This window comes from Callorhinus ursinus, unplaced genomic scaffold, assembly GCF_003265705.2.
Source record: "Callorhinus ursinus isolate GAN/ISIS: 27379988/994484 unplaced genomic scaffold, GSC_fseal_2.0 scaffold80, whole genome shotgun sequence".
Taxonomy (NCBI): Eukaryota; Metazoa; Chordata; class Mammalia; order Carnivora; family Otariidae; genus Callorhinus; species Callorhinus ursinus.
The window spans coordinates 568865-593960 of NW_027397142.1; the positions used below are offsets into that span (position 1 = coordinate 568865).

The 25096-nt window shown below is 58.2% G+C and overlaps 1 protein-coding gene across 6 annotated transcripts in view; it reads right to left on the reverse strand.

The window, feature by feature from the left end:
- WDR86 (WD repeat domain 86) overlaps window positions 1-23993 on the reverse strand; it is a 29770-nt gene extending 5777 nt beyond the window's left edge. Inside the window, exons 1-7 of one of the 6 annotated variants that reach the window (XM_073887504.1) lie at window positions 23145-23314; window positions 22679-22943; window positions 12500-12641; window positions 9701-10115; window positions 6465-6600; window positions 2951-3054; window positions 1812-2435 (exon numbers count right to left, since the gene is read on the reverse strand). In XM_073887504.1, the coding sequence (XP_073743605.1) occupies window positions 2382-2435; window positions 2951-3054; window positions 6465-6600; window positions 9701-10115; window positions 12500-12641; window positions 22679-22901 (1074 nt within the window). In that variant the 5' untranslated portion in view covers window positions 22902-22943; window positions 23145-23314 and the 3' untranslated portion in view covers window positions 1812-2381. Of the gene's footprint in view, window positions 1-1811; window positions 2436-2471; window positions 2765-2950; window positions 3055-6464; window positions 6601-9700; window positions 10116-12499; window positions 12642-13069; window positions 13193-22678; window positions 22944-23144; window positions 23315-23551; window positions 23882-23925 lie in introns of those variants that run through there. The other 5 variants (XM_073887502.1, XM_073887503.1, XM_025862229.2 and 2 more) reach the window with 5 other exon arrangements.
- Between the last annotated feature and the right edge of the window lie 1103 nt (window positions 23994-25096).

The window sequence follows — 25096 nt, forward strand, 5'->3', positions numbered from 1 at the left end:
AGGCCTGAATTGCAGCTTCTGGCTAACTAGTTACTGTCCTGGTGTTGGGCCAGGCATGGCTTCTAGCTTCCCAGATGCGTTCTTAGTGACCCTAGAAAGGCTAGAAAGCAGAAGCACGCTAGCAGGGCTCTGACATCACTTCAGCCAGTTCTCACGTAAGGACGGCTGCCCAACCCAAGTCGGGAGACAGGCTCTGGTTCTGGCTTTGCCTCCAGCTGGTGTGTGAAACTAGACAGGCAGTGCCCAAGTGCCACTCCCAGCTCTGGAGGGCAAGAGAAGCAGCAAAGGGCATTTGTGATGAAAATGTCCCCAAGTAAACAGGAGTGGGCTGAGGCCAGGAGAGTCACAGAGGAGGTGGGCCTTGGAGGCATCTCAGCTTCCTGTCAGACTCTCCGAGATTCTGAGAAGAAAGGAGAACATTCCGGACCCGGGACCAATGAGCAGGTAATAATAGTCGGTGTAGAAAACAGGCCAAGGGTGCCATATTCATGAGGTCACGGCCATTCTAGGCCCACCAGAGGGTGGGGCGGGGCAGCGGATGAGGTGGAAAGCACTGCGGAGTCCCAACCACAGAGCTCTCTGAAAGGCAGGCGGGGTTTAGATTGGAGTGGCCGAATGCCCAGGCCCTTAGAGTACTCCGAGCAGCAGTGGGACGCGGATGTCTGCACTCCTCACATCTGATGCTGATCCTTCTCTTGTGAAATTCCGTCTGCTCTTGGCTTTGGTGACACTTCCCTGCCCGTTTCCTGCCCATGTGTCCATAAGTACTTCTGTCCTTCCCCCCACCCCCATCCAGCCGTATTTATCAAGGGCAAAGACTACCTGGTCATCTGGTCTTAACATCCTCAACATCTAACAAAGCTTTGTGTGTTGTAGAAATAAAAATCACCCAAATTTATTCGGCTATATGAATATAAAAACCAAACCAAACAGGTTTCCATTTCCTACTCTCTCCAGGAGCGGCAGGCGGGAGAACAAATCTCCAGCAGCTCCTGTGCTATGATCCGCACCCGGGGCTCTTTCCCGGTGTCTCCTAGCCCGTGGGTAAGATGGGGATCTGAGGTGACGTAGGAGCAGGAGCGCAGCAGCGGCTGCGAGCATCGGTGCGCGTCTGGTTACTCAAGCCGCCTCGCCGTTCGGCACAGTGGAAATCCTGGCACAGGTACTCAAGGTGGGCCGTCTGCCGGCCCCCCCCGGGAAGCCCCGCCGGTGGGCAAGCCCCTGCAGCCCCAGCCGTGGGCCCCGCCAGGCAGCCCGCGCCCCCAGGCACAGCCGGCAGCACCGGTACCTCTGGAGCCCCAGGATGCTGCCGCGCGTGCTTCTCACCGGCCAGCCTGCTTTCCTGGGGAGGCCCCCGGCTTCCCAAGGTTTGGGGGTGTGGCCTAGAGCACAGTCACAAAGGCACGCGTCCCTTCCTACTGCCCCCGGTGCCAATCCTGTACGTATTCATGGGCCAGGGTAGGGTGGTGGGGGGGGGAACCCACCGTCAGGCCTGGACCTGGCCACCCCGGGGAACACGGGTCCTGCCGCGCATCTTGCCGGTGAAATTGCTCTTGAGTGAACGCAGTGCGGTGCCCGCTCCTCTGCACCGGAGGCTCCTGTCCTGGGCGAGATGCTGAGCTCTCAACCGCAGGCGCTGCCAAGCTGCTTCTCCTGCACCAGGCGAGGGCTGGCAGAGCGCCCCCTTCGGGTGATGAGAGGGCAGCTGGGGGCGGCTCCCCTCGGGGCCTCTCTGGAGCCCCGGCCGCACTTGCCCCGTGAAGCCCCTCGGGGCGAGAACTGCAGCTGCTCTCCTGAGCGATGCCCACGCCTTCACGGCGCGCAGCGTCGGGCTGGCTCCTGCGCACGCGGCCAGGCGGCTACTGCCCCGGCCTTTCTACTGCAGACCCAGACCGGAGGGAAGAGCCCTCCTCGATTCACGCAGACTTGGGAGCTCCAAAGCAGGGGTGACGGATCCCCGTCGTCACCCAGACGGGCCGAAGGGCCAGTTCCTTGCTCCCTGGGCTCTCCCGTGGCCACTCCCCACACGAGGGACGCGGTAGGGGTCGGTAGGGGCCATCGGGCCGCAGCCCCTCACCACCCCCTTGAGGAGGGGCAGGCCCAGGCCAGTGTGTGAGGCCCCCGGTTCCGGGAACCCCTCCTCCCTCTGACAGGAAGCTGGGAGTTTGCAGAACAAAAGACATATTCCAGAGCACTTGGAAGGGCGTGTATTTCGGTTCTTCACTAGTGTCCTCAAGACAGTTGGCCAAACTAATGACAATTGCGGCTGGGCGGCTTTTTGAAGAAATCCCATTTCCCCTCAGCGCGGGCTTGGCTTCTGGGGACCTCAGGCTCTGGGGGCTGTGTGGCGGCAGACCCTGGGTCGGGAGGGTCCCGCTGGGTCAGGTGCAGACCTGAGTGCAGGGCAGCTCTGCGGCGGGTGTGGGGGGGAAGGGCTGGGTTTGGAGGGGGTGGGGACAGAGACGTGGTCACCGAGGGCGAGCATGGTCGCCGTCCACGGGACGGGAGGGGGCTTCAGAAGTCCACGGACACCGAGGACAGGCAGAGCCCCCTGCCTGGGGCGGGGGTGGGTCGGCCCGCGGTCTCGGGGCGCTCAGGCGGGCTGCAGGGGCGCGGCGGCGCAGCCCACCTTGTTGCTGAAGAGGCGGGAGCGGCTGCGCGCGGGGGCGGTGGGGCGCGGCGGTGGGGCGCACGGGAGGCCGCGCACGTCCCAGAGGCGCAGCGCGCCGTCGTGCGAGGCCGTGTAGAGCACCTGTTCGTGCACCTGCGGGCGCGGGGCGGCGCGTGGGGCGGCGCTGCGGGGGTGCCCGGGCCGCCCTCCCCTCCGCGGTGCCCGCAACTGTCGGTGGCCTCGCCGCCGGGGAAGCCCGGCCTTGGGGTGCCGAGGTGGGGGGGCGGCCTTCCCCTCCCCGCCGAGGCAGAGCCCAGGAGCAGGGCGGGGAGCGCCTACCTGGATGCAGTTGATGACGAAGGCGTGCCCGCGGAACACCCTCTGCAGCGCTCCGGACTGGGCGTCGAAGGCGCGCGCGCGGGCGTCCCCGCTGCCCGTGAACACTGTGGACACAGGGCGCCGCTGGGCCTCCCGCCCAAGAGCCGCCGCCTTCTCCCGGACGCCGCGGGGCCGGGGGCGGGGGGCGCGGCGGGGCAGGCCCGGAAGTGACCGGGACCCATTGGCCCGCCTCACCGGGAGGTCTTAAGGTTCAAATGGGAACTAGCAGGAGCTCCTTGCAAGGAAGGAGGTGGCACCTTCATTCTCCTGCTACGTGCCTGGGAACTCAGGGGCCTGCCCCCCTCCCGGTGCTTTGCAGCCAGCTCTGCAGGACTGTGGCTGCTGAACCTGCCCTGGGCTGCAGGGCCTGCTTGCGCGGCCGTCTCGGGGGCTCCTGTCCCTCCTGAGTACCACCTTGGCCCAGGTCCCCACTCTCAGTTTGGTGAAAGCCTTTGGTGAGGCCTGGCTTCCCTGCTCTAAAGCCCCTGCCTTGGGGTTGTGGGGGAGGTCATCCACCTCCCATCATCCGAGCTGCCTACTGGGGCAAGGATCATCCAGAAATTCGTTCCTTCCCCTCTTCAGTAATGAACTTGGCCCTCCGAACAGAGCCTAGACCCTCTGGCGTTCGCTAGAGCACCCCTGCCCAACCTCTCCCGGGGAAGCCCCGGGATTCGGCCTTCTTTGCGCCTTTTCCTACATTAGAACTTAGTTCAAGAGTTCTCAGACTCCAGTGAGCCCCCGAATCACCTGGACGGTGGTTAAGGCAGATTGCTGAGCTCACCTGAGTTTCTGTCTCAGGAGGTCTGGGGTGGGGCCTGAGAGCCCCCATGTCTAACCAGTTCCAGAACGGCGACCGCACCGAGAACAGGGACCCCTTCGAGAACAGCGACCGCGCTGAGAACAGCGACCGCTCTGAGACCAGGGACCGCGCAGAGAACAGCGACCCCGCCGAGAACAGCGACCGCTCTGAGACCAGGGACCGCGCCGAGAACAGCGACCCCGCCGAGAACAGCGACCGCTCTGAGACCAGGGACCCCGCCGAGAACAGCGACCCCGCGGAGAACAGTGACTGCGCCGAGAACAGGGCCCGAGCCGAAAACGACGACCGCGCGGGTAACAGGGACCAGAAGAACTCTGTTGTTTATGTATTGTCCTCGCCGCGGTTCTCCCAGAAGCTGACCCTGACGCTAGGATTTGAGTGCAAACACTTCATTTGCCAGGGCATTCCACGAAATGGGGGGAGAAACAGGAAGGAAGGTGTATGAGTGAGCAGGTGACTGCAGGGGGCCCTGGGAGAAGGTGAAGACGCCGTCTCAGAGCTGTGCCCCTGGGAGGTGGGGAGCAAGTCACTGGTTGAGGGTCTCTCTTGGTGTCAGCTCCCAGCCCTCCTCCCACCTGCTCCTCACAGGAAAACAGTCAAGGGCAGAGGACCTGAGGTGCAGCAGAAAGAAGCACCCCAGGTGTGGTACCCACAGCATCTGCCGCACCCACCCAGCAGCCTGAGCAAGCCATGGGGGATCCCCAGCTTCAGGGATCTCTTCCTTACCCCCACTTACTGCTTCGCCTGCCTATTCCCAGCCTTGTTCCTGAAGCTACTGGTGACTGGCTCTAGAGGGGAAGTTTCATTACTGGGTCTCTTCTGTTCCTTTCCTGCTTCCCCTACCCCAACCCAGTGTGGCTGCTGGGCATCCCGTGGATAGGAAGAGGGTCAGGAATTAAGTCTGATCAACCTGCAGCCTATTGGCAAAGACCGCGGACCAATTTCCTTAATAGTGGGCAGCAGGTGGGGTCCATCCCAGCTGCTGCCAAGGGGAGGCGCTCTGGGCGGCTTTAATCTTTTTTAAATTAGAGGTCCTGACTTGGGAGCAGAGCCGTAATCACACTTACAGTCTTGGACCCAGGAAGAAGGAAAAAATAATTTTCCCGTGTCAGACACCTAAATCCCAAGGGTATCTTGGGCTCTATTTTCAGAGATCCACATTCTATCTTCATCTAACACCTGCCGTGAAGTCAACTTGAATTTTCTGCTGTGACTCCCCCCACCCATCTGCTCCCTCAGAGAGAGAGAGAGAGAGAGAGAGAGAGAGAGAGAGTGAGAGAGAGAAAACAGAGGGGGGATGAGGGAGTCTGGTGGCAAAACATAATGCTGGGGATTGTTTTGGGAAAGAGATGTTCAGGAACCTGGGAGCCCCACTCCCATGTAGGTGTGGTGAGGTGTGTGTGTGTGTGGGGGGGTGCTTCCTGGAACAGTGCCTTGTCTTCTGGGTGTGTCTGGGGTGTGAACATGAGCCGAGCCTGCAGGACAGAGCCAGCAAAGCTCAGGTGTGTCAGTTTGAGACCTGTAGGACAGCTTGTTGCCTACCCAATAAGCCATTCTGCCCTTCTTTCCAAAATAACCTGATTAACCCTGGCAGCAATATCCCCAGATAAGAGATTTTATTATTCAGTCCCTCCTGTAGGCAGCGGTCAAAGAGATGTATGCAAAGTCTCTGGGTAAGGCTTCCAAGAAAGATCTTTAAAGGGACCCACTCACCTAAGAGAGACAGCCTTTTGCCCTTCCCTCTTTGTCCTGTCTGCCTAAAATATGACACGGTGGCTGGAGCCCCAGCAGCTATATTAAACTATGAGGCCCCCTAAAAGATAGAAGACATGTGCTGAGGGTGATGAAAGCAAAGTGATCGAAGGAAACTGGGTGCCTGGTAACTTTGTGGAACCATCCATTCCCACCTAGACTGCCAGCCTCAGACATTCTACCTGAGAAAAATAAACCACTATTTCATTTAAAGCACTGTTATCTGGGCTTTCTCTTATCTGTTGTCAAACCTAATGCCAGGTGAAGCCAAACCCATGTGGCCCTCCCATCTGGCAGGAGTGAGTGCTGTCAGGTCTCATTTCAAGAATTAGAATGTGTCCATCAGAGAATGCTCTTAACCCTGGGGGTCCTGGCCATTCAGGCTGCTGCATGTTTTTGTGGGGTGAAGCTGGGGAGGAAGCCCCACACCCTTGTTCGGACCTTCTTTGTAAATAACCCTGGAGGGGCGCCTGGGTGGCTCAGTCGGTAAAGCGTCTGCCCGAATTCGGCTCGGGTCATGATCTCGGGGTCCTGGGATCGAGTCCCACATTGGGATCCCTGCTCAGCCGGGAGCCTGCTTCTCCCTCTGCCTCTGCCCCTCCCCCTGCTTGCACTTTCTCTCTCTCTCTCTGTGTCAAATAAATAAAAATAAGTAAAATCTTTAAAAAATAGCTTAAAAAAATCTTAAAAAGAAAATAAACTGGAGGCACACGTGCATGGAAGAGGCTCAGCTGCTGACCACCCCGAATGGCCGCTGAGGCTCAGGAGGGAACGGTCCAGTAAGAAGTAGGGTGCAGAGGCCCCGAGGGTGGGAGGATTTGGTGGGGGCGAGGAGTGATGAGCCCAGGCAGGTGCGGGCTGGTGGGGGCAGCGCGGGGCCAGCCGGGGCCAGGAGTCACTTACAGGTGCCTGCATGGTACTTGAGGGCGCTCACGCTGTGTCGGTGGGCCGCGAACGTGCGCACGCACTCCCCGGTGTCGGCCAGCCAGCACTTGACCGTCCTGTCGGCGCTGCCCGAGTATACGTGCCGGTTCACGAGCTGCGGGAGAGGAGGGAGGGTGGCGCTGGACTCTGGTGCTCCTGGCTGCGGCAGGTGACTCGGAGGCCCCTCCAGACCGCTCTGTGTGACGGGGGAGGGGCCCGTGCAGGTCTCACAGGGAACGCGAAGGAGCAGAAAAGACCCTGCCTGTGGGGACCCACCCAGCTGCCGGCTCCAGCACCCAAGAATCTTGTCACTTTGCCCTCGGCCCCATCACTGACTGCTCCCCCGCACCGGTGGATCGGCATCCCGCCAGGCTCCCATGGGGGGCGCAGAGAAGGCCCGTGCAGCGCTCAGCATGCTAGGAGCTAGGAGCACGGAATGTTCGCCCCTGTTGTTACTGTTGTCAGGTGTCTCTCGTCAGCAGTTCCTGCTGAAGAACAGTCGGTGCCTGAAAGGTTCCGGTGAATCCACCTGTAGCTACCGCTGGCCACACCAGCCGTTCCCTCGATCGTCCTGGCTGAGAAAGGGCTCCCGGGGCTGCCCAGGTGGGGAGGGAGGAGCCCTGGAGACAGACTCCCCGACTTCCCGCCTGCCCCAGCTGACTAGAGTGGCAGTCACACCCCTGCTCGGTGTTGCAGGAGGGAAGCAAGGGGCTGGGAGAGAAGGGATGGGGCTGGGGGAGGCCCCTCCCAGGAGCATCCCTTGCCAAGATAGCCAGTGTCCTGGCCCACGGGAAGTGCGAAGACGAATAAAATAATTCTGCAGGTTCCTCTAGACAAAATTCCCATGCAGCCAAGAGAGCCGCCACCCAGCAGCTCTGGTTAGCAGGGAGGCAGAGGAGAACCAGAAATCAGGTGAGGAGGGCGGCTATGAGCCCTGGTGAGAGACACTCGTGCCAGAGCTGGGGCCCAGGGACCCCTGGAGTCTTAGGAAAGAGGAGGCCCTTCTGCTGGGGCAGCGGGCAGCAGGCCTGGCGCGAGTACAGGCCTCCGGCATCCTTGCCATGGCCCATGCCCTCCTAGCTCCAGTACACACCTGCCCAACGACAGCCACACTCTGGGCCCCTTTCCACTGCAGTTCCCGTGGCTGACCCAGGTTTCCCCTATAATTTCCCAATTTAAATCCCAGAGGACGGGACTGACGCGTCCAGATTATCTTTCTGCCCCAGCCACAGCACAGGTCAAACCTGGCTTTGGGCCATTCACCGCGGCAGAGGTGAATACGGCCTCCTGCCCCAGTGTCTGCCCCCTGCCCCCGTGTGTCCTGACCCATCAGCCATCGCTCCAGAGGCAGCCCCAGGCCTCCAGGGACCACGCTTCCCAAACTGCCCACCAAGCTTCACGGACCTGAATTTAAGGGAGCTGGCGTGAGTAGCCTGCGGGCTGGAGGCCCCTGTGGGACACTGGGCACCTCTGCGCCGCTCAGCCCACGCAAGGGAGGCGCTGAGCTTCCACGGCTGCTGTGGCAAAGGGATGACAGCTCCTGTTCCCCACGCAGCACGTCCCAACAACATGGGGCCTGTCGCCCTGTGTTTAAAAGTGACTCAGCGGCGTGATTTCAAAGTACAAATCACGAGTCCAGAGGCCCAGGAAATGCTCCACGCGTGTTGTCCTTGGCTGCCTGAGACCTCACTGTTCACTTTGGCTGCTTTCCTGTGAGGACATCCCTGGGGAACAGCCGGGCAGCTCAGGGGGGCCCAAGGCACGTGGGGAAGCAGACAGACCCTGACAGGGGCATGTCACGAAGGACAGGGCCTGCAAGACTTCCCTCAGCCAGGACAGCTCTGAGGGGACGGGGCTCAGGGCCATCTCCTGCGATCCATCCAAGTGGATGGCAGGACGAGGCCTCTGCTGTGGGGGCCCCCGGGTTGCGGGCCTCTCCCCGCTCAGCTCACGGCAGCAGACGCACTTGGGCAGGGGAATGAAGCCACTGGGCCAGGCGGCAGAGCACAGCTGGACTCCGGACACGCCGCCTCCGGGGTAAGACTCCCCCACCCCGGCAAGGTACAGACCCCATCACGCCTTTATAAGCTGCTGGCTAGGGGCGCCTGGGTGGCTCAGTCGGTTAAGTGTCTGCCTTCAGCTCAGGTCATGATCCTGGGGTCCCGGGATCGAACCCCACGTCAGGCTCCCTGCTCAGTGGGGAGTCTGCTTCTCCCTCTGCCCTTCACCCTGCTCTCGTGCTCTCTCTCACTCTCTCTCTCAAATAAATGATTAAAATCTTTAAAAAAAAAAATAAGCTGCTGGTTACATGTTCAGTCCTGGGTTCCAGTCTGTCTCTGCCCCTTACCAGCTGTGAGGCCTTGGACAAGTTGCTTACCCTCTCTGAGCCTCTGTCTTCTCATGTGTAAAATGAGAAAAGATAAGCATGGGCAGCAGATGTGTTTGATGCCAGGCACCCAGGTAGGTCACGTCTGGGCCACATCCACCACTAGTTCACGAAACCCTCACGACCACCAAGGGTGGGCGCTCTCACGTTCAGAATCCCTGGTCCAAAATCTTGGGGCCAGACGTAGTTCAGAAGTTTTTGGATTTTAGCAACATGCTCATGTTTCTATAGCAAAGGAATTCATAGTCCCAGGAAAAGGGGTAAAGTGAACTCCAGCTAGCCTATCTGTGTAGGCCAGGCTTTGCTGGCAAGTAAGTTTTGGTGCCAAGCCTTAAACACACACACGCGCGCGCGCACACACACACACACACACACACACACAACTTCGTGTTGTGGAACTTTTGGACTTAGGAATTATGGACCAGGGTCTCTGGGTAGCCATAATCCTCCCTTAACATGTAAAGAAACCAAAATTCCTATGTTGACAACAGCCTTAACCCGCGTATCTGTGACTGTGAGTGTATTTGGGGACAGGGTCTTTAAGGAGGTAGTTAAGTTAAAATGAGGTCATTGGGGTGGAACCTAATCCAGTAGGACTGGTGTCCTTAGAGGAAGGGGACGTCTGGAGACAGCGGGATGACCACGTGAGAATACAGCCAGCTACCGGCCAACACCTGGGTCCCAGACTTCCAGCCCCCAGAGCGGTGACACCATCCATCTCTGTCGTGCAAGCCGCCCGTCTGCTACCTGGTCTGCTACCCGGGCAAGCTAACTAGTACGCAGGGTAGGGCTCAGGGGACGGCCCGGGGGCCTCCCCGGCAGATCTCACCTCCAGACAGATGACAGAGCCCTGGTGCTCCCTGAACACCCGCAGCTGCTCCCCGCTCAGGATGTCCCAGGCACGGATGGTGGTGTCGGTGCTGCCGGTGAAGGCGGTGTGACTGGGCGTGTCCAGCACAAGGCAAAGCACGGCCCCCGTGTGGCCCCGCAGCGTCTGGTGGCAACAGCCACTGGCCACCTGCCACACCTTGGCCGTGCCATCCGTGCTGCCCGTCACCAGGAGCCCCCCAACCTCCTCGGCGCATGGAGCCCCAGGCAGGTCCCAGGGCGCAGAGTAGGCTAGGGTCAGCACGCAGTTGCGGTGGCCCCGGAACTCCTGGGACACCTGCCCCCCATCCACGCTCCAGGCTCGAGCTGTGCGGTCGTAGGAGCTGCTGAAGAGCTGGTTGTTGGCGACCAGGATCCTGGTGGGGAGAGGGAAAGGGCGGGGGTCAGAGCATGCAGGGGTGGGGCAGGGGTCAGAGCACGCAGGGGTAAGGGGCAGGGGTCAGAACACGCAGGGGTAGGGGCAGGGGTCAGGCCACGCAGGGGTAAGGGGCAGGGGTCAGAGCACGCAGGGGTAGGGGCAGGGGTCAGACCTGGCAGGGGTGGGGGAGGGGTCAGAGCATGCAGGGGTAGGGGCAGGGGTCAGAGCAGGCAGGGGTGCCTAGCAGGCCGTCACAGGGCCCTCTGTGTTTAGTGAGCCCGGGGAGCTTCATGTGGGCGGAGCTCTGTTCACACCCATAGGGGGAGGAGAGGCCTCCAGAGCAGCAAATATTCACGATTCTCAGTCTCATTTTGACGAATGCTAAGAACTTCTCCCCAGAAAATACACGTTGGTCTTCAGTATAGAACTTTGCATGCCATCAAAGGCTCTGTTCACACACCCTTGTTAGGAAGCTCTGAGCCCCCCCCCACCAAGAGGAGCCCACAAAGGGGGGCAGGAGGGGCGGCTGGACTGGCGTGTCACAAGTGTGGGGACGGAGCAGTGGTGACCTTGCGTCTTTGTGTCAGAGGCGCGGGCTGCTCCCTCTGCCCGCGAGCCTGGCCCAGGTGCGGGGAGAGATGGGCCCTGAGAACAGCCCTCCCGCCTGCTCGCCGTCCACGCTCTTCACCTCCGCGCGGTGCTCACTTCCCACAGGCAAGTGGGGAGGCCGACCGCGCCAATGCACGCACCGCCTCGGACTCACTTCCTCCCTAGCACCCTGTCCGTACGGTCTTTACGACACGCAAATGTGTAAGGGAAAGTGACCAGGTGACAGCACGTGGCACCACCGGGGATGTTCTGGGGGCCGGAGGCCTGCCCGGTCTGGCCTGGCATGAGAAGGCATGCTCGGTGCCCCCCAAAACTCACACACCCGGCCGGGCTCTGCAAACACGGGAAGAAGTGAATTCCACATCCTTGGGGTGGAAATGGTCAAAGATATGGCACATCCGTGAGCACGGTTACTTAGAAATGCAATCCAGTTGCTAAGTCACCCTTAGTATCTGCCCAGAACGACCCGTTGGGACCTCGACCCCTCAAACGCAGTGTGTGTGAACATGTGGGTATGGTGTGTGTGTGCTCAGGAGAGTCTGAACCCAGCAGAGCATAATTTCTAGCCTCGATTATCCAGGTTTGCTTTGGGGGAGCAGCTGATGGTTTCCGGTTACGAGCTGAGTGCAAGCCGGTCCTGAGATGTGGCCTCTCCCACCCGTCCTGGCCTCACAACGCGAGACTCCCGCACACCCACACCTCTCCTCAGTCACAAACTTCTTCCTCAAGGAAGGGTGTCGGGAAGCGGCTAGCAGGAGGTGTGCCCTCCTCCACCGGAAGAGGCAGGATTCAGAATAGCTCAGGGGCAGGAAGGTGACCTTCTCCACTCGCAACCATCCTGAGCTGTCTCTCTGCTGAGGGACGGTACCTGGCTCCTGCCCTGTGGGTGCACGGTTCTGACTGCAGGCAGCTGGTACTCCAGTCAGTGGTGGGTCTGGGCCCCCCATTCCCCCCCGCCCCCCAGCAAGCACTAAACCACTGGGCGAGTCGTTTCCCACCCCAAGCCAGGTCTGCACCAAGCTCAGGCTGGCAGCATCCCTGTGGCTGAGAACAGCTCTCCTCCTCCAGCCGCCCAGCCCGGCCCAGCCCCTGACCCTCCAAGAGCCTGCCTGCACTGAGCCCTTTTCCTGACTGACTTAGGTCAGCCCCTCGGCACCCCCCCCGCCCCCCACCCCCCGTCAGTGAGGCCTTGAGGGCCTACGGGCAGGTGCCCAGACTCCTGGTCGTATTGGACACCCCCTCAGGAGTCTAAGTCGGCCACCACAAGTTACATAAATAGTGTCAAATTGATCTGATCAGCGAAGGAATTTTCATGGCTCAGCTCAGACCCAAATTCAATAAGGAAAGGAAAAATTCAAACCTCCTTGAGAAGGCAGGGGTGGGTTATTTCAACCACAACATGGAAAGGAGAGGTTTACAAATACTCTGGACTCGTCTTCAGAACAATCTCCCCCCCCGGGCTGACCATCAGGTACCAATTAGACCACCTTCTCTGGAACGTGTTGCCATCAGTAGGACCCCAGGCCTCCATTGCCCTTCCCCGTGCCTAGCAGTGGACAGTGCGCTGCCGGGGTCCGGGCACAATCAACGTGTTGGTGGTGCTCCGTTCCCCAACCTCTGCCTCCCGAACCCCCACACACAGCCCCGGGCAGTCAGCCCCTTGTGCCTGAAACACATGCATCTGCAGGTGGGCATCCCCAGGGAAGCGAAGTTCCTCCAGGGGCAGAGGCTGCACGGCCTACACTTGTCCCCTGGGGCCCCGGCCACACAGACCTGTTCACGATGGACGTGTGTCCTCGGAAGACCTGCAGACACTGCCCGGTGCGCACGTCCCACTTCCTGATGGTGTGGTCAGCGCTGCACGTGAAGGCAGCTTCGTCCTCCAGCTGGCAGAAGGTCACATAGCTCTCGTGCCCTGCAGATGAGGGGGTGATGTGAGCGCATGGGGGCGTGGCAGCTCTCGTCTTCCTCCCGGGAAGAAAGCGGCGGGCGGGGGGGTCGTTCGGGATGAGTCCAGGATCACCAGCCCTTCGGAGGGACGATTTCAGTCTGGGAGTCCCAGGAGCTATGGGGTGCCAGGAGAAATTCAGGGGGCACTGCCCCTGCCCCCAGATCCCTTTGTTCCCTCTTTTTCCACTCTCTCTCCCTCCTCCCTCTTCTCCCCTCCCCCTTCTTCATGGGCTCCTGGGCTCCTGTCAGTCTTCTTCAAACTCTTCAGTTGTTTGTCGTCACTTAGTCATTGAACAAAACCACTGTCACAGAGGCAGGAAGTACAGAGGCCCAGGGCCTTGGCCTTCGGGGCCAGGACACCTGGCCTAGCTCCTGGTGTGGCTACCGACTCACCTCTGCACACTTCCATCTCCTCATCTGCCGTGGGGAGAGGCACAGTCCCCATCTCGTGGGGCAGGTGCACAGGCTGAGTGAATGCTGGATGGTGGCTGTCTGGGGAGAGGTATCAGGTCCTAGTTCTTGGAAACTAGAAATGTTACCTTACTTGGAAAAAAAGATACACCTGCAGATGTAAGTAGGGATTTTGAGGTGGGCAGTGTCCTGGATTATGGCCAGGAATGCCACAAGCGTCTCTGTTAGAGGGGGCAGAGAGAGATGTGAGGACATGGGGAGAGGACACTGTGGAGACAGCGCACAGTGACCTGAAGGGGCCCCAAAGATGGGGGACACCCGCACAAGCCAAGGAGCACCAGCGGCCGCCAGGACCCAAGGAGGCAAGCGGTTCTCCCCCACAGGCTGCAGAATGAGAACAGCCCTGCCAACACCTTGATCTGGGTCCCCTGACACTGGCTTTGGGTTTCTGGCCTCCCGAACTGCGCCAGAAGAAACTTGTGTTTTAAGGCACCCTGTGGGATCACCGGTCACAGCGGCCACAGGAAACTAAGACACTTCCCCTGCCTTCCAAGAGAACAGGAGCCCGGAAGGAGAGCGTTAGCCGACATGAAGGACAGCTGCTGGACCAGAGCATGTCAGAGGTCAGTGGAGCAGAAGCCCCGGTGATGCAGGGCATGAAGGCTCCATGCAGGGCCTGCGTGGGCAGGGGAGGGGAGCAGAGTGTTCTGGGAGAGAAGATGGCACACCCCAAAGCAGAATTTAGGTGTTTGGCAGAAATGGTGGATAAGGCACACACATAGTGAGGGTGGAGGTCTAGGACAGACCGAGGGCCACACAGAGCCTGGGGGCTCAGCCAAGGGCCCCCGCTCGTCCATCTTATCGGGGCGATGGTCAGTGTTGTGACTATTGGCCTGGCTTACAAAGCAGCCCCGGAAGCACTCAGCTCCCCGGTCAGAGTAGGGACTGTCCTTCAGGTAAAGATGGCTCCGCCTCGGGGCACCTGGCTGGCTCGGTCAGTGGAGCGTGTGACTCTGGATCTTGGGGTCATGAGTTGGAGCCCCACGTTGGTTATAGAGTTTACTTAAAAAACAACAACAAAATCCTTTAATGTCCCACGTGATAAAATCTAAATCTACTTAGAATCTAAAATCAGAATTTATGGGTCAGACATATGCCCGTATATGCAAAGACTATCTATTTCTATACCTATAGACTCATATATATATTTTTAAAAATGTTTCCACCACAGATAACTCTTTTTTTTTTTTTTAAGATTTTATTTATTCATTTGACAGAGCACAAGCAGGGGGAGCTGCAGGCAGAGGGAGAGGGAGAAGCAGACTCCTTGCCGAGCAGAGAGCCTGATGCGGGGCTCGATCCCAGGACCCTGGGACCATGACCTGAGCCGAAGGCAGACGCTCAACGAATAAGCCACCCAGGGGCCCCGATAACAATTCTTCCCGCCCCCCCAAAACAACTCTTGATAGCAAACTGAAGCTAAGTATATTTGAAGAGAATCCAGGAACCAGAAAATCAATTGAATCAAAGGAATGTTACACCTAAGATCCATTTCACAGACGAGGAAATTGATTAATTCAAATATCTACAGGTGTGGGATATATTAATTACGTTAAAGATCGCAAATGAATTTTATTTTATTTTTTTTTAAAGATTTTATTTATTTATTTGAGAGAGAGAGAATGAGAGACAGAGAGCAAGAGAGGGAAGAGGGTCAGAGGGAGAAGCAGACTCCCCGCCGAGCAGGGAGCCCGATGTGGGACTCGATCCCGGGACTCCAGGATCATGACCTGAGCTGAAGGCAGTCGCTTAACCAACTGAGCCACCCAGGCGCCCCTCGCAAATGAATTTTAAAATTCCGTCTAGGTGCCTGGTATCAGACAGACATGGATTTTTTTTTTTTAAGATTTTATTTATTTATTTGACAGAGAGCACAAGCAGAGTGAAGCAGCAGAGGGCGAGGGAGAAGCAGACTCCCCGCTGAGCAGGGAGCCTGACGTGGGACTCCATCCCAGGACCCTGGGATCATGACCTGAGCTGAAGGCATACACTTAATCGACTGAGCCACCCAGGAGCCCCCAGACAGGGATTTAGAATCTTCCGGGCAGTTTCAAGCTGATGTGCACTTTTTGGCCCTGGGGTTTTAGCTCAGTTACTCTTGGAAGAACCCAACTCCCTGGGTTCTAAGAAAGAGAATTTTAAAAAACAAAAGAAAAGAAGACATGTTTTTCGATCTTCTCGGATAGCATGTACCAGGCCTCTAAGCAAACAACATTTGTGTGAAGTAAACACTGGAAGATGATGCAGATTAGGTTTCCTGAAAATACACGTCAGTTTAAAAGTCGAGGGCAAAATGTGTTTGACAAAACACAGCCCAGCTTTTTGCCAACCCCAAAATGTTTATAAAACATTTCAAGATTGTCAACAAACTTTCCCTGAAACTAGAGCTGCCATGGGGAGGGCTTGGCGGTGTCTGAGGAACCACCTGGCTTCCAGGGCTGGCTGGAAGGCGGCCCGGCACCCCGAGGGCAGTAGGGTGCAGGCGAGCCAGCCCTGCACACCACCCCCCGACCCCACAATCCTCCTCGGACCCTGTGCCGTCGTCCTGTGCCAGCCAGGCCAGGAGAGGCTTCCGCAGGGGCATCGGCCCCATCCTGGCTGCTTCTGTCCCGTCTCAACAGCTTCTGACAGCAGGAAGGCGACGTGCCAAGTGTATATTAGGCCAAGAAAAGCGCTGGAAAGCGGTGTGGCCAGTAAGCCGTGGCACCCGTACTCAGTGAAGCGACAGCCACTAGACCAGGGATGCGGAAGACCATGAGATGTGGGACCAATTGTATGACCCATGGAAGTACGGAAAGAAAGGATATATACAAGAAAAATATAAATATCCGTAAGGGCGCCCGGGGGCACAGTCGGTTAAGGGGCTGACTCGATTTTGGCTCAGGTTATGATCTCGGGGTCGTGGGATCGAGCCCCGTGTCCAGCTTTGTGCTCAGTGTGGAGTCTGCTTGAGATTCTCTCTCCCTCTGCCCCTCCCCCGCCCTCCCTAAAATAAATAAACCTTTAAATACACACACACACATATACAAATACCTATAAACAAAGACTTGAAGAAAAGAGTCAATAACGAAACGAATTTTTTCAGTGTAAAAATAAAAAATTTCCTCTCATCTCTGAGGCTGGGCCAGGCTGACCCTCTGTCCTGGGCTGGCTGAGGCTCCCTGCAGCAGTCAAGGCCCTCCCAGGGACAAGCCCCTTCCTCTGCACACCAGGCACCCACTCCACACTTGAAACCGCATGAGCGAGTCCCAGCTCAGAGCCCGGCCGGCAGAGGCTGCAGAGCGTGTTCCCGGCAGCAGTCCACAGACCATACGACAGGGTCCACAGTGCACAGCTTACAGGGTCCCCCGGGGAGGGATGGGTGAGAGAGGCTGGGGAGCAGGAGGGCCCGTCCTGTCTCCAGGGACCACAGCACCACCACGAGCTGTTGGAATTGTGTAGAGTAAGCAAAAAAGCCAAACTAAAAATAAACATTTTTGAAGGGATAAAGAACGCAGATAAGATGCAGTTATGTTCAAAAGGACATGCTGAGGCTCAGGGTTTTCTGCCAAGTCAGTCGGCCCTCCCTGCCTCCCCAGCCGCACACCCTGGGACTCGCTGGAGGCTCAGAGTCGAAGTGCCCCCTCCACAAGCAGGAGTACCGCTCAGGGCACTGGCCCCCCGGGGTCTGCGGCGGCAGAGGTGGGCTGGCGTGGGCACCAGCCAAGCTGGAACATTCGTTTGACTAACTTGGCATGAAAAGCGGGGCCTCCTTTTCCCCTCTGCTGTCCCTGGCAAGGCTTCTGTCTGCCCCTCCGGGTCCCTCTCCTCTTCTCCAGCCTGCTCCCTGTGGCACCCCCACACCCTGGGGGCTCCCTGATCCCCCCACTGCCCACAGGGTTCAGACAGCTGGGAGCCCAGGAGACTTTGGGGCAGGATCTGTTGGCCTGCAGCCAACAAAACCTCAAGCCACGGTCACACTTCTCTGGAGGCCTCTCCACAGCCATTTCCGGGCAGCCGTGAACGCTTCCCTGCCCTGGCTCCTCCAGGTCTGGGAGCACTGAGAGGTACCAGCCACAGGTACGGGGGACCCCCTACCATGCCCACCTTTGGCAAGGGCCTCTATCAAACTCGCCTTGAGCTACTATGTTGAGGGTGCCATTTTGTTTCCTGCCTGCTGGGGCCACCTCTGGGTGTGCGCATCAGTAAGCCACAGCAGTGACACCGACGTGCCCCGGGGTGTGTGGGGGGGGAGGAAGGTGTGGCTGAAATAGTGTCTGACAAAGCCACGGAAGACTCAACCTCCTGCCCCGAGCTCCCAGCCAGGACAGGCTGATGCTCCTGTTGCTGGTGCCACCGCAGGGCCTGTCGGTCCAGCCCAGCTCCTCTCAGCCCACGCCCTCCACCAGGCTGCTCTCTGGCTCAATCCGCACCCACGGGGAGCTCACCACCCGCGGACGGCAGCGTCTGAAGCGCTGAAGAATGAATTACCCGCCTGGGCTTCTGTCACATCCATGCTTAAAACAAACCGCATTTTGATGGAATTCTTCCTTGACTGGGATGAAGGTAATATTGATGTGTTTATGTCTGAGAGCCTTCCCTGTGCCCCCACATGCTCTCTCAAAAATATGTAGGAGATGGGGCACCTGGGTGGCTCAGCTGGTTAAGTGTCTGCCTTCAGCTCAGGTCATGATCCCAGGGTCTTGGGATCAAGTCCCACCTCGGGCTCCCTGCTCGGCGGAGAGTCTGCTTCTCCCTCCCTCTGCCTCTTCCCTGGCTTATGTGCATTCTCTCTCTCACTCAGTCTCTCTCTCAAATGAATAAATAAAATCTTTGAAAAAAAATATGTAGGAGATGATTCAGCAAGCCCACTTCTGGGTATCTACAAAAGTAACAGAAAACAGGGCCTGGAAGAGATGTTTGCACACCCAAGCTCATAGTGGCATTTCCCACCACAGTCACGTGGAAGCAACCCAAGTGTCCGCTGACGGATGAACAGGCAAAAAAATGCACACAGCAGAAGAGTACTCAGCCTTCCAAAGGAAGGAAATCCTGACATCCACCACTACAACACGGACAAACCTTGAGGACATCATGCTAAGTGAAATGAGCTCGTACGAGGTCCCCAGAGCAGTCAGATTCAGAGGCAGAACACAGAATGGTGGGCACTAGGGGCTGGGGGGAAGGAGAAAAGGGGTTATTGTTCGAAGGGGACACAGTTTCAGTTTTCCAGAATGGAAAAGTTCTAGAGATGGACAGTGGTAATGGCAGTACATTATCAATGTTTACTATCTTCAAAGTGTGCACTTAAAAACGGTTAAGATGGTAGGGGCGCCTGGGTGGCTCAGATGGTTAAGCGTCTGCCTTCGGCTCCGGTCATGACCCCAGGGTCCTGGGATCGAGCCCCGCATCTGGCTCCCTGCTCCGCGGGAGGCCTGCTTCTCCCTCTCCCACTCTCCCTGCTTGTGTTCCCTCTCGCTGTCTCTCTCTGTGTCAAATAAATAAAATCTTAAAAAAAAAAAAACGGTTAAGATGGTAAATTTGATACTACATGTTTTCTATTAGAGTCAAAAATTGTCCCAGGTCCATTCCAGGCCCACCTGGGCCAAGAGGTGAACCCTGAGTACCCCAGCTCAGAGTTCCTGCTTATCTGAAGTTCAAGTGCACACAGCCCCTCAGTTTAGCCAACCTGCAGATTCCCTGGGGCAGCATCTTCGAATCTAACCCACGCGCCCAGCACAGTCAAGCCAACTGTCAAATGGGACAAAGGCTCTGGAGCAGGAGGGAGGAGGGCAGCCTTCCCCGCAGTGCCGCTCTGCCTGCATAAACGTGGGAGGACTGGCTAGCCCTTCGGAGCCTCGAATGGTGGAGTCAGGCTGTGAGAAGCTGGCCGGGTACCGTGCCAAGGAGATGCTCTTACTCAGTCCAGACTGGTTGATGTGACCCTGGAGGACAAGGCCACTAAAAGAGCCAGGAGCTATTTATTGACTGGTTTACTGCACCGACCCCCCCCCCCCGCCCACATAACCTCCTAAGGCTAGATGACTATTTTATCACCCCCAATTCACAGATAAAGAAACTAAGGCACGAGAAGATAAGTAATGAGATTTGAGCCTTAAGCAGCCCAGCTCCAGAGCCCGGGCTCTTGACTATTAACGGCCCCTCCTGCTCCCTGGTGGCGGGTAGGGGTCAGGAGTCGTCAGGATGGGCAGGCACCAGCAGGCTTCCAGTAAGTAGGAGTGTGCAGTTTGTTCACACGGAATTAAAGACAAACAGCACCCCATCATGCTAGAAGATGCTGTTAGAAGACAAGGATGCTTGTGGAACAGCTACAGTGGGTTGGAACCTTCAGGCTGGGTCCTTACTACATGGGAACAGACCAGGACAGGGACTGCCATCTTGGGACATGCTGCTTATCTCACTGATCCAATGAAGTGCCTCAAATGATTAGGCACCCAATGGATAAAAGAAGAAGAGAGGGAGGGGATAATTCCATTAAATGATTCTTCCCTTTACAGAGTAACTGGCAGGTAAGCCTACTTCTTCCCTTGGAGCTCACCAACTGCATTTGAAAGCCAGTTCCATTTACCGAAAAAGCAGAGCGTCTGTAGGAGGGAAGCTGGGGGGCCCTGGTTACGCAGCCTGCTCTCCAGGACCAAGGATGACAACTTGTCCACCAAGCCCCCACCCACAGGGGACTGCCCTGTTCTTCCTCTCCAGCCCATCCCTGGGCATAAACGTTCAAAACCCTGCAAGATTCACAGAAAAGCCTTGGGCCCCGAACTGTCTCTGCCCCCCAGGAATGGAGCAGAGCAAGAAGCTCGTGTGCAGAAGGAGAACGCACGGGCAGGAACTGCCCACTCCAGCCACTCTGCCCAAGAAATCCAGGCCTGGCCCCCCAACAGGCTCTTCTCCAGAGCCTTCTTGGGGGCCCAGAGCCGCACCAGGTGCTAGCACTCACCCCAATCTGGCAGTTTCCACAAGAGGAGTAGAAAGAGCCTGGTGTGGGAGTCAGGAGACCCCCCGGCGATCTGGGCCGCAGCTGATCAGCCCTACCGCATTGTCCTGATTCGAGCAGGAGCGACCCAGAGTGGGGCAAGCCATCCATGCAATCCTGCGGTGCGACCTCGGGCAAGACGCATAACCACTCTAATCTCAGGGGATGCTGACAACAGAACCTACCTCACAGGCTAAGTATCTAGAAAACACTTAGAATACTACATGTGTTGGTAAATAAATCTGTGCCTGCCCATTCTCATCTATAAACCGGTGTCAATTCTAACTACCTCACAGTTTTGAGTATTAATAATAATGGATCAAGAAGTGTATTGAGGGGTATTAATAAAATATAGAATACTAAACAAATGCTAAGACATTTATTACTATTTCACTAATACAAACAAGTCCTTGCTTTCTTTGGGGGCCATGCAAGGACTATTGCACGCCCAAAAAGACTCTTTTTCAAGGTAAGTCTAAGAGTGCAGTTTCCGGATAAGGAAAGGTTACTTCTATCTCTTCTTTCCATGAAAATTCTTGAAGTACCAACCCTTACAGCAGCAGAAACAATTCTGGTAGAAATGGGCAGCAGTGTTTCGTTTGAAAGCTCTCCTGTTGAGTGGGATGGCTCTCACCCAGGCCACCAGAGGGGCGGGCACAGCCTCACCGGGACGCAGGGGTTGGTGTCCTGAGGGGACAAGCCACTGTGAGGGCTACCAACATGGGTGTGAAGGGGAGCTGCCAGGCACAGAGCTGGGTGGTGATAGCAGAGCTGGACAGGAGGATGGGTGCTAGAGGTGTGGTCTAGGCTCTAGAGTTGCCCTGGGTGCAGAGCCCCATGCCCACCAGGCCAGAACCACCCTGGAAGGGCCTGGAGCTCAACTGGGGAGGAAACCCACCTTCAAACTGGGCTCCCACAATGGACACCAGGCTCCAGGGCTCCCTGGGTCAGAGTGCATCAGATCCAGCCAAAATCTTGTTAGAAATGCAAATTCTAGAGTCCTACACCAGGGGCTCACTGAAACTGGGACCTGGGAATTTACATTTCTGACAGCCCTCCAGATGAGTCTTATGTTTGGGAAGCAATACAGTTGGATTATAAATGTTGGACAGATCTTAGATCTTCCAGTCTCAGTTCAGTGCCTGTCAATCTGTGTGACTTTGGAGGTGACTTTGGGGGTAGCAGGAGGAATGTGTGTTAGTTTGTAACTGACTCTCCCATATCACCCCTGCCCCCAATTCCAAAATTCATCTCTTCTGGGCTTTGAAATATCCACCATACGGCTTTTATTTAAAACCAATAGGGTCGGGGCGCCTGAGTGGCTCAAGCGTCTGCCTTTGGCTGGGGTCATGATCCCAGGGTCCTGGGATCAAGCCCCACATCACATTAGGCTCCCTGCTCAGTGGGGAACCTGCTTCTCCCTCTCCAGCCTCCGCTGCTTGTGCTCTCTCTCTCTCTCTCTCTGTGTCAAATAAAATCTTTAAAAAACTAAAAAATAAAACCAATAGGGTCAATATCAACCAATAGTGAGGCTGATTTGTACTCCCTGTGCCTACATGGTTTGGAAGGCCTGGGGAGGCCAGCCAGGATTTGCCGATTATGGTGTAAAAGAAAACAGGCGGTGATAAATAGCCACAGTACCGAGAGCCTTGTGCTTCAAGGGGCTGTACCTGCTGGTCAGGCAACACCAGGAGCAGAGGAGGAGAGGGGCCTCACAGCCCTGCCCTGCAGACATGTGACAGGGACCCAAGGTAGGAAATACGGCCACCTCCAGTGACTAAGTACACAAGTATAAACCAGTATGTATGCATCTGTGAAACTTTTATAAAACAAACTATGTGTGCCTCCTACCACTGCATCATGTTTTCAAATATGCTAAACTGGTTTAACAAGCCCCTTTTGAGAAACTTTGATCCATCCCTCCCCCACACCCCTTCATTTTCCAGCAGAAGAAATGAGGCTGCAGAGAGAGCAGAGCAGAATGGCCGGATGGGGAAGGGGGGCGTTCAAATTTCAACTCCACCCCCCCACAGGCTGTGTGACCCCGGGCAACTTACGTCCTGCCTCAGTTTCCCTGTCTGCACGAGTGGGATAACAGCAGTGTGAGGGCTGCCCACGGCAGTGCTCAGTGCCGCCCGCACTTCACAAGCACTGGTGGTTACCACAATGGCTCCTAGAGGAAATGTCCGGCCACAGGCCACTCGGGCAGTGAGAGACGGGGGAAGGCGCTGCCTAGCCCAAGGAGGACGCAGAGGTGCCCCTCCGGGCTGTCCGTCAAAGCCGCTGTAATGGCAATGATTTCCTGCGCTGGGCTGACAGGTGAGGGGAGCCCCCCGTCGCGGGTGCTCCCCGGCCCACAGGTCCCGGTGGCCGCGGGCTCGGCACCCCACTCCGCGCGCGCTCGGCCGGGCGCACCCTGGGCCCGGGGCGAGCGCTCCCCCCCGAGGGCCCCCGCCGTGGGCAGGGGCTGGGCTTTCGGGCAGGGGTCTGCGGGCCTCAGGGCTGAGGGCTGAGGCGGGCGAGCGGGCGGAGAGGACAGAGCAGGAGGGGTCTACCTTGCAGGAGTGCGCAGCACTGGCCGTCCGCGGTGCTCCAGAGCCGGGCCGTGCCGTCCTCGCTGCCCGTCAGCAGGCGCTGCCCGTCCGGGCTCAGGCTGAGCCAGTTGATGCCCCCGCGGTGGTCGGCGCAGACCCGCAGGGCCGACCCTCCGCCCCCCATGCGGCCGGCCGGGCGGGAGACGAGGAGGCTGCGCCCCGCTAGGGAGGGGCGCCCCGGCATCCGCGCGGCGGCTCCCGGCGGCTGCGTCCCGCGGCCATGGTCCTGCGGGGCACGGGGTGCGGCGGAGGTGAGGTGAGGTGGGGGCCCGCGCTCCCGCGCCGCCTACCCCCGGCTTCCGGGCCCGCGGACCCCGCGGGGGCTGCGCGGCGGGGGGGGGGGGGGGGCCCGCTGGGACTTCCCGCCCCCGCAGTGGCGGAGTCCCGGCCCCACCGGCGCCGGCTGCCCCCCTTCCCCGCGCCCCACCTGAGCGGGCCCTCCCTCGGAGCCCGGACGACCCAGCAGAGGCGTCTCCGCGCGCGCTGGAAGGCTCGGGCCTCGTCGCGGGGTCCGGCGGCGGGGGCAACCCGGGAAGTCGAGCGCCCTGCGCCCCGCGCGCCCTCCCCGGCCGGCGCCGCGCGCTGGGGGCGGCGAGTGTGGAACAATACAGTCCGGCCTGGCTCCTCCTCAGAGACCACCCCCCAACCTGTCCCCTCCCACTTCTCCGGCCGGCGCCCCAGCCCCCACCCTGCTGCCCCCCTCCCCGGGGACGCCGGGGACCGGCCCACGTGCGACTCTCCCCGCTGCCCGGGGCCGGGGCCGAAGGCCGGGGCGAGGCGGAGGAGGTGGACGCAGGGTCCTGGGGGGTGAGACGCGCACGCCCCGGAGCTCACTTGGGCCGGCGGCTGCGCGCCACTGCCGGGCAAGTCTGCCCCGCTCCAGGCTCCCAGCCCTGAGAACCCTGCCAAAGAGGCTCTCGGGGGACTTTGGGGTGGCCCCCTTGTTGGAGAGCGCCCTTAGTCCGCTCTCGCTGGGAAATTACGCATACATCCCGAATTCTACAGAAGTTCTGTAAGTGGGGTGGTGGCGGGCAAGCGAGGGAAGAGCGGCGCGCGCGGTGGGGCTTCCCGGAGAGGTCAGGTTCACCCATTTGAGCGGCCGCGGGGTCCTAGGCGGCGGGCTCCCGCTGTTCTCGTGCTGGGGGTTTGGGGCCCCCACCCACTGATCCAACAACATCTTTCGGCAGCCTCTCCCACCCCCATCGCACCCCAGCGCCTCTGACGGTCCCCTGAGGCCTCTGCAGGAATCCCACACCCGGGTTGTGAGCCCTCCCGGAATGCCTGCTGGTTCCCATTAGAGCTGTTTCGATGCCTGCTTCGCGGGGGGCGGGGAGGGGTGACACCTCCCTCACTCGGATCCTCCAGGTCCTAAAGGTAGCAGGGTTTCCCGAGAGGCGGGGGTGGCGGGGGGTGAGGGAACAAGGTAGCTTTAGAAAGCTAGCCTTCATCGCGACAACCAGACCTTCTCCCAATGACTGACTATGCCCAGACTCCGAAAGAAAACCCCATAATGGGGTCCCAAAGCACATGGGACAATTTATTCTCCAAGCATCTTAACCAGAGAAATCCACTCTTTCCCTAATCTTGGGAGTCAGCTTGCTGTTGAGCTTAAGGGGGTGGGGGGCCGTTTTGCAGTGGGATTTGGAGTTGTAGAGCCGGCCTGAAAGGAGGCAGGAGCGGGGTGTGATCCAGCAGCAAAGAGAAAGGCAGAAACCGGTGAAGTATTCTAGAGGTGGACTCTTGAGAAACTGGGTGCGTGCAGGCAGGAAGGGAGGACTCTGGGAGTCTCCACTATGCTAAGACTGGGTAGAGGGAGGCTGGTGACATCTGTCCAGAGATGCTCCTACAGGCTGGTCCCGAGTTCTTTTTAGGACCTGTGAACTTGAAGGTGCCATGGCAACAACATCCAGGTATGAAGACCGATGGGCAGTTGGCCATGCAGGTGCTCAGAAGAAAATCCAAAGGAGACAGAAGACCCTTGCTCAGGCTGTTGCTCCAGGGGTGTCCAGTTGCTCCTTCCCTCAGGGTCCTGGTCTGATCCCTTTTACCCTCTCTGCCCCCAGGTCAGGGACCCTCCATACCTGACACAGGAATACCACACAATTCTTGAAGGGGAATTTCTGAGCTACCATTTGCTGTTGAAACAAAGAAAAGGAAATATGTTTTTCCCCTACATTCCAGATTTCAGCCTTTACAAGGCAGAGGGAGGACTCTTTGGGACAGAGAGACCTTCCCAAGACTCCTGACCTTTCACTGTACAGGCAACAACCATGTCTGGTTTATGGTTTCGGGCCAAATCTGCTAACGCCTCTCGGCAAATCACTCCCTGAAACTAACCCACCCATTCACACTGCTCACCAGCATCTTGCCTACATCAGA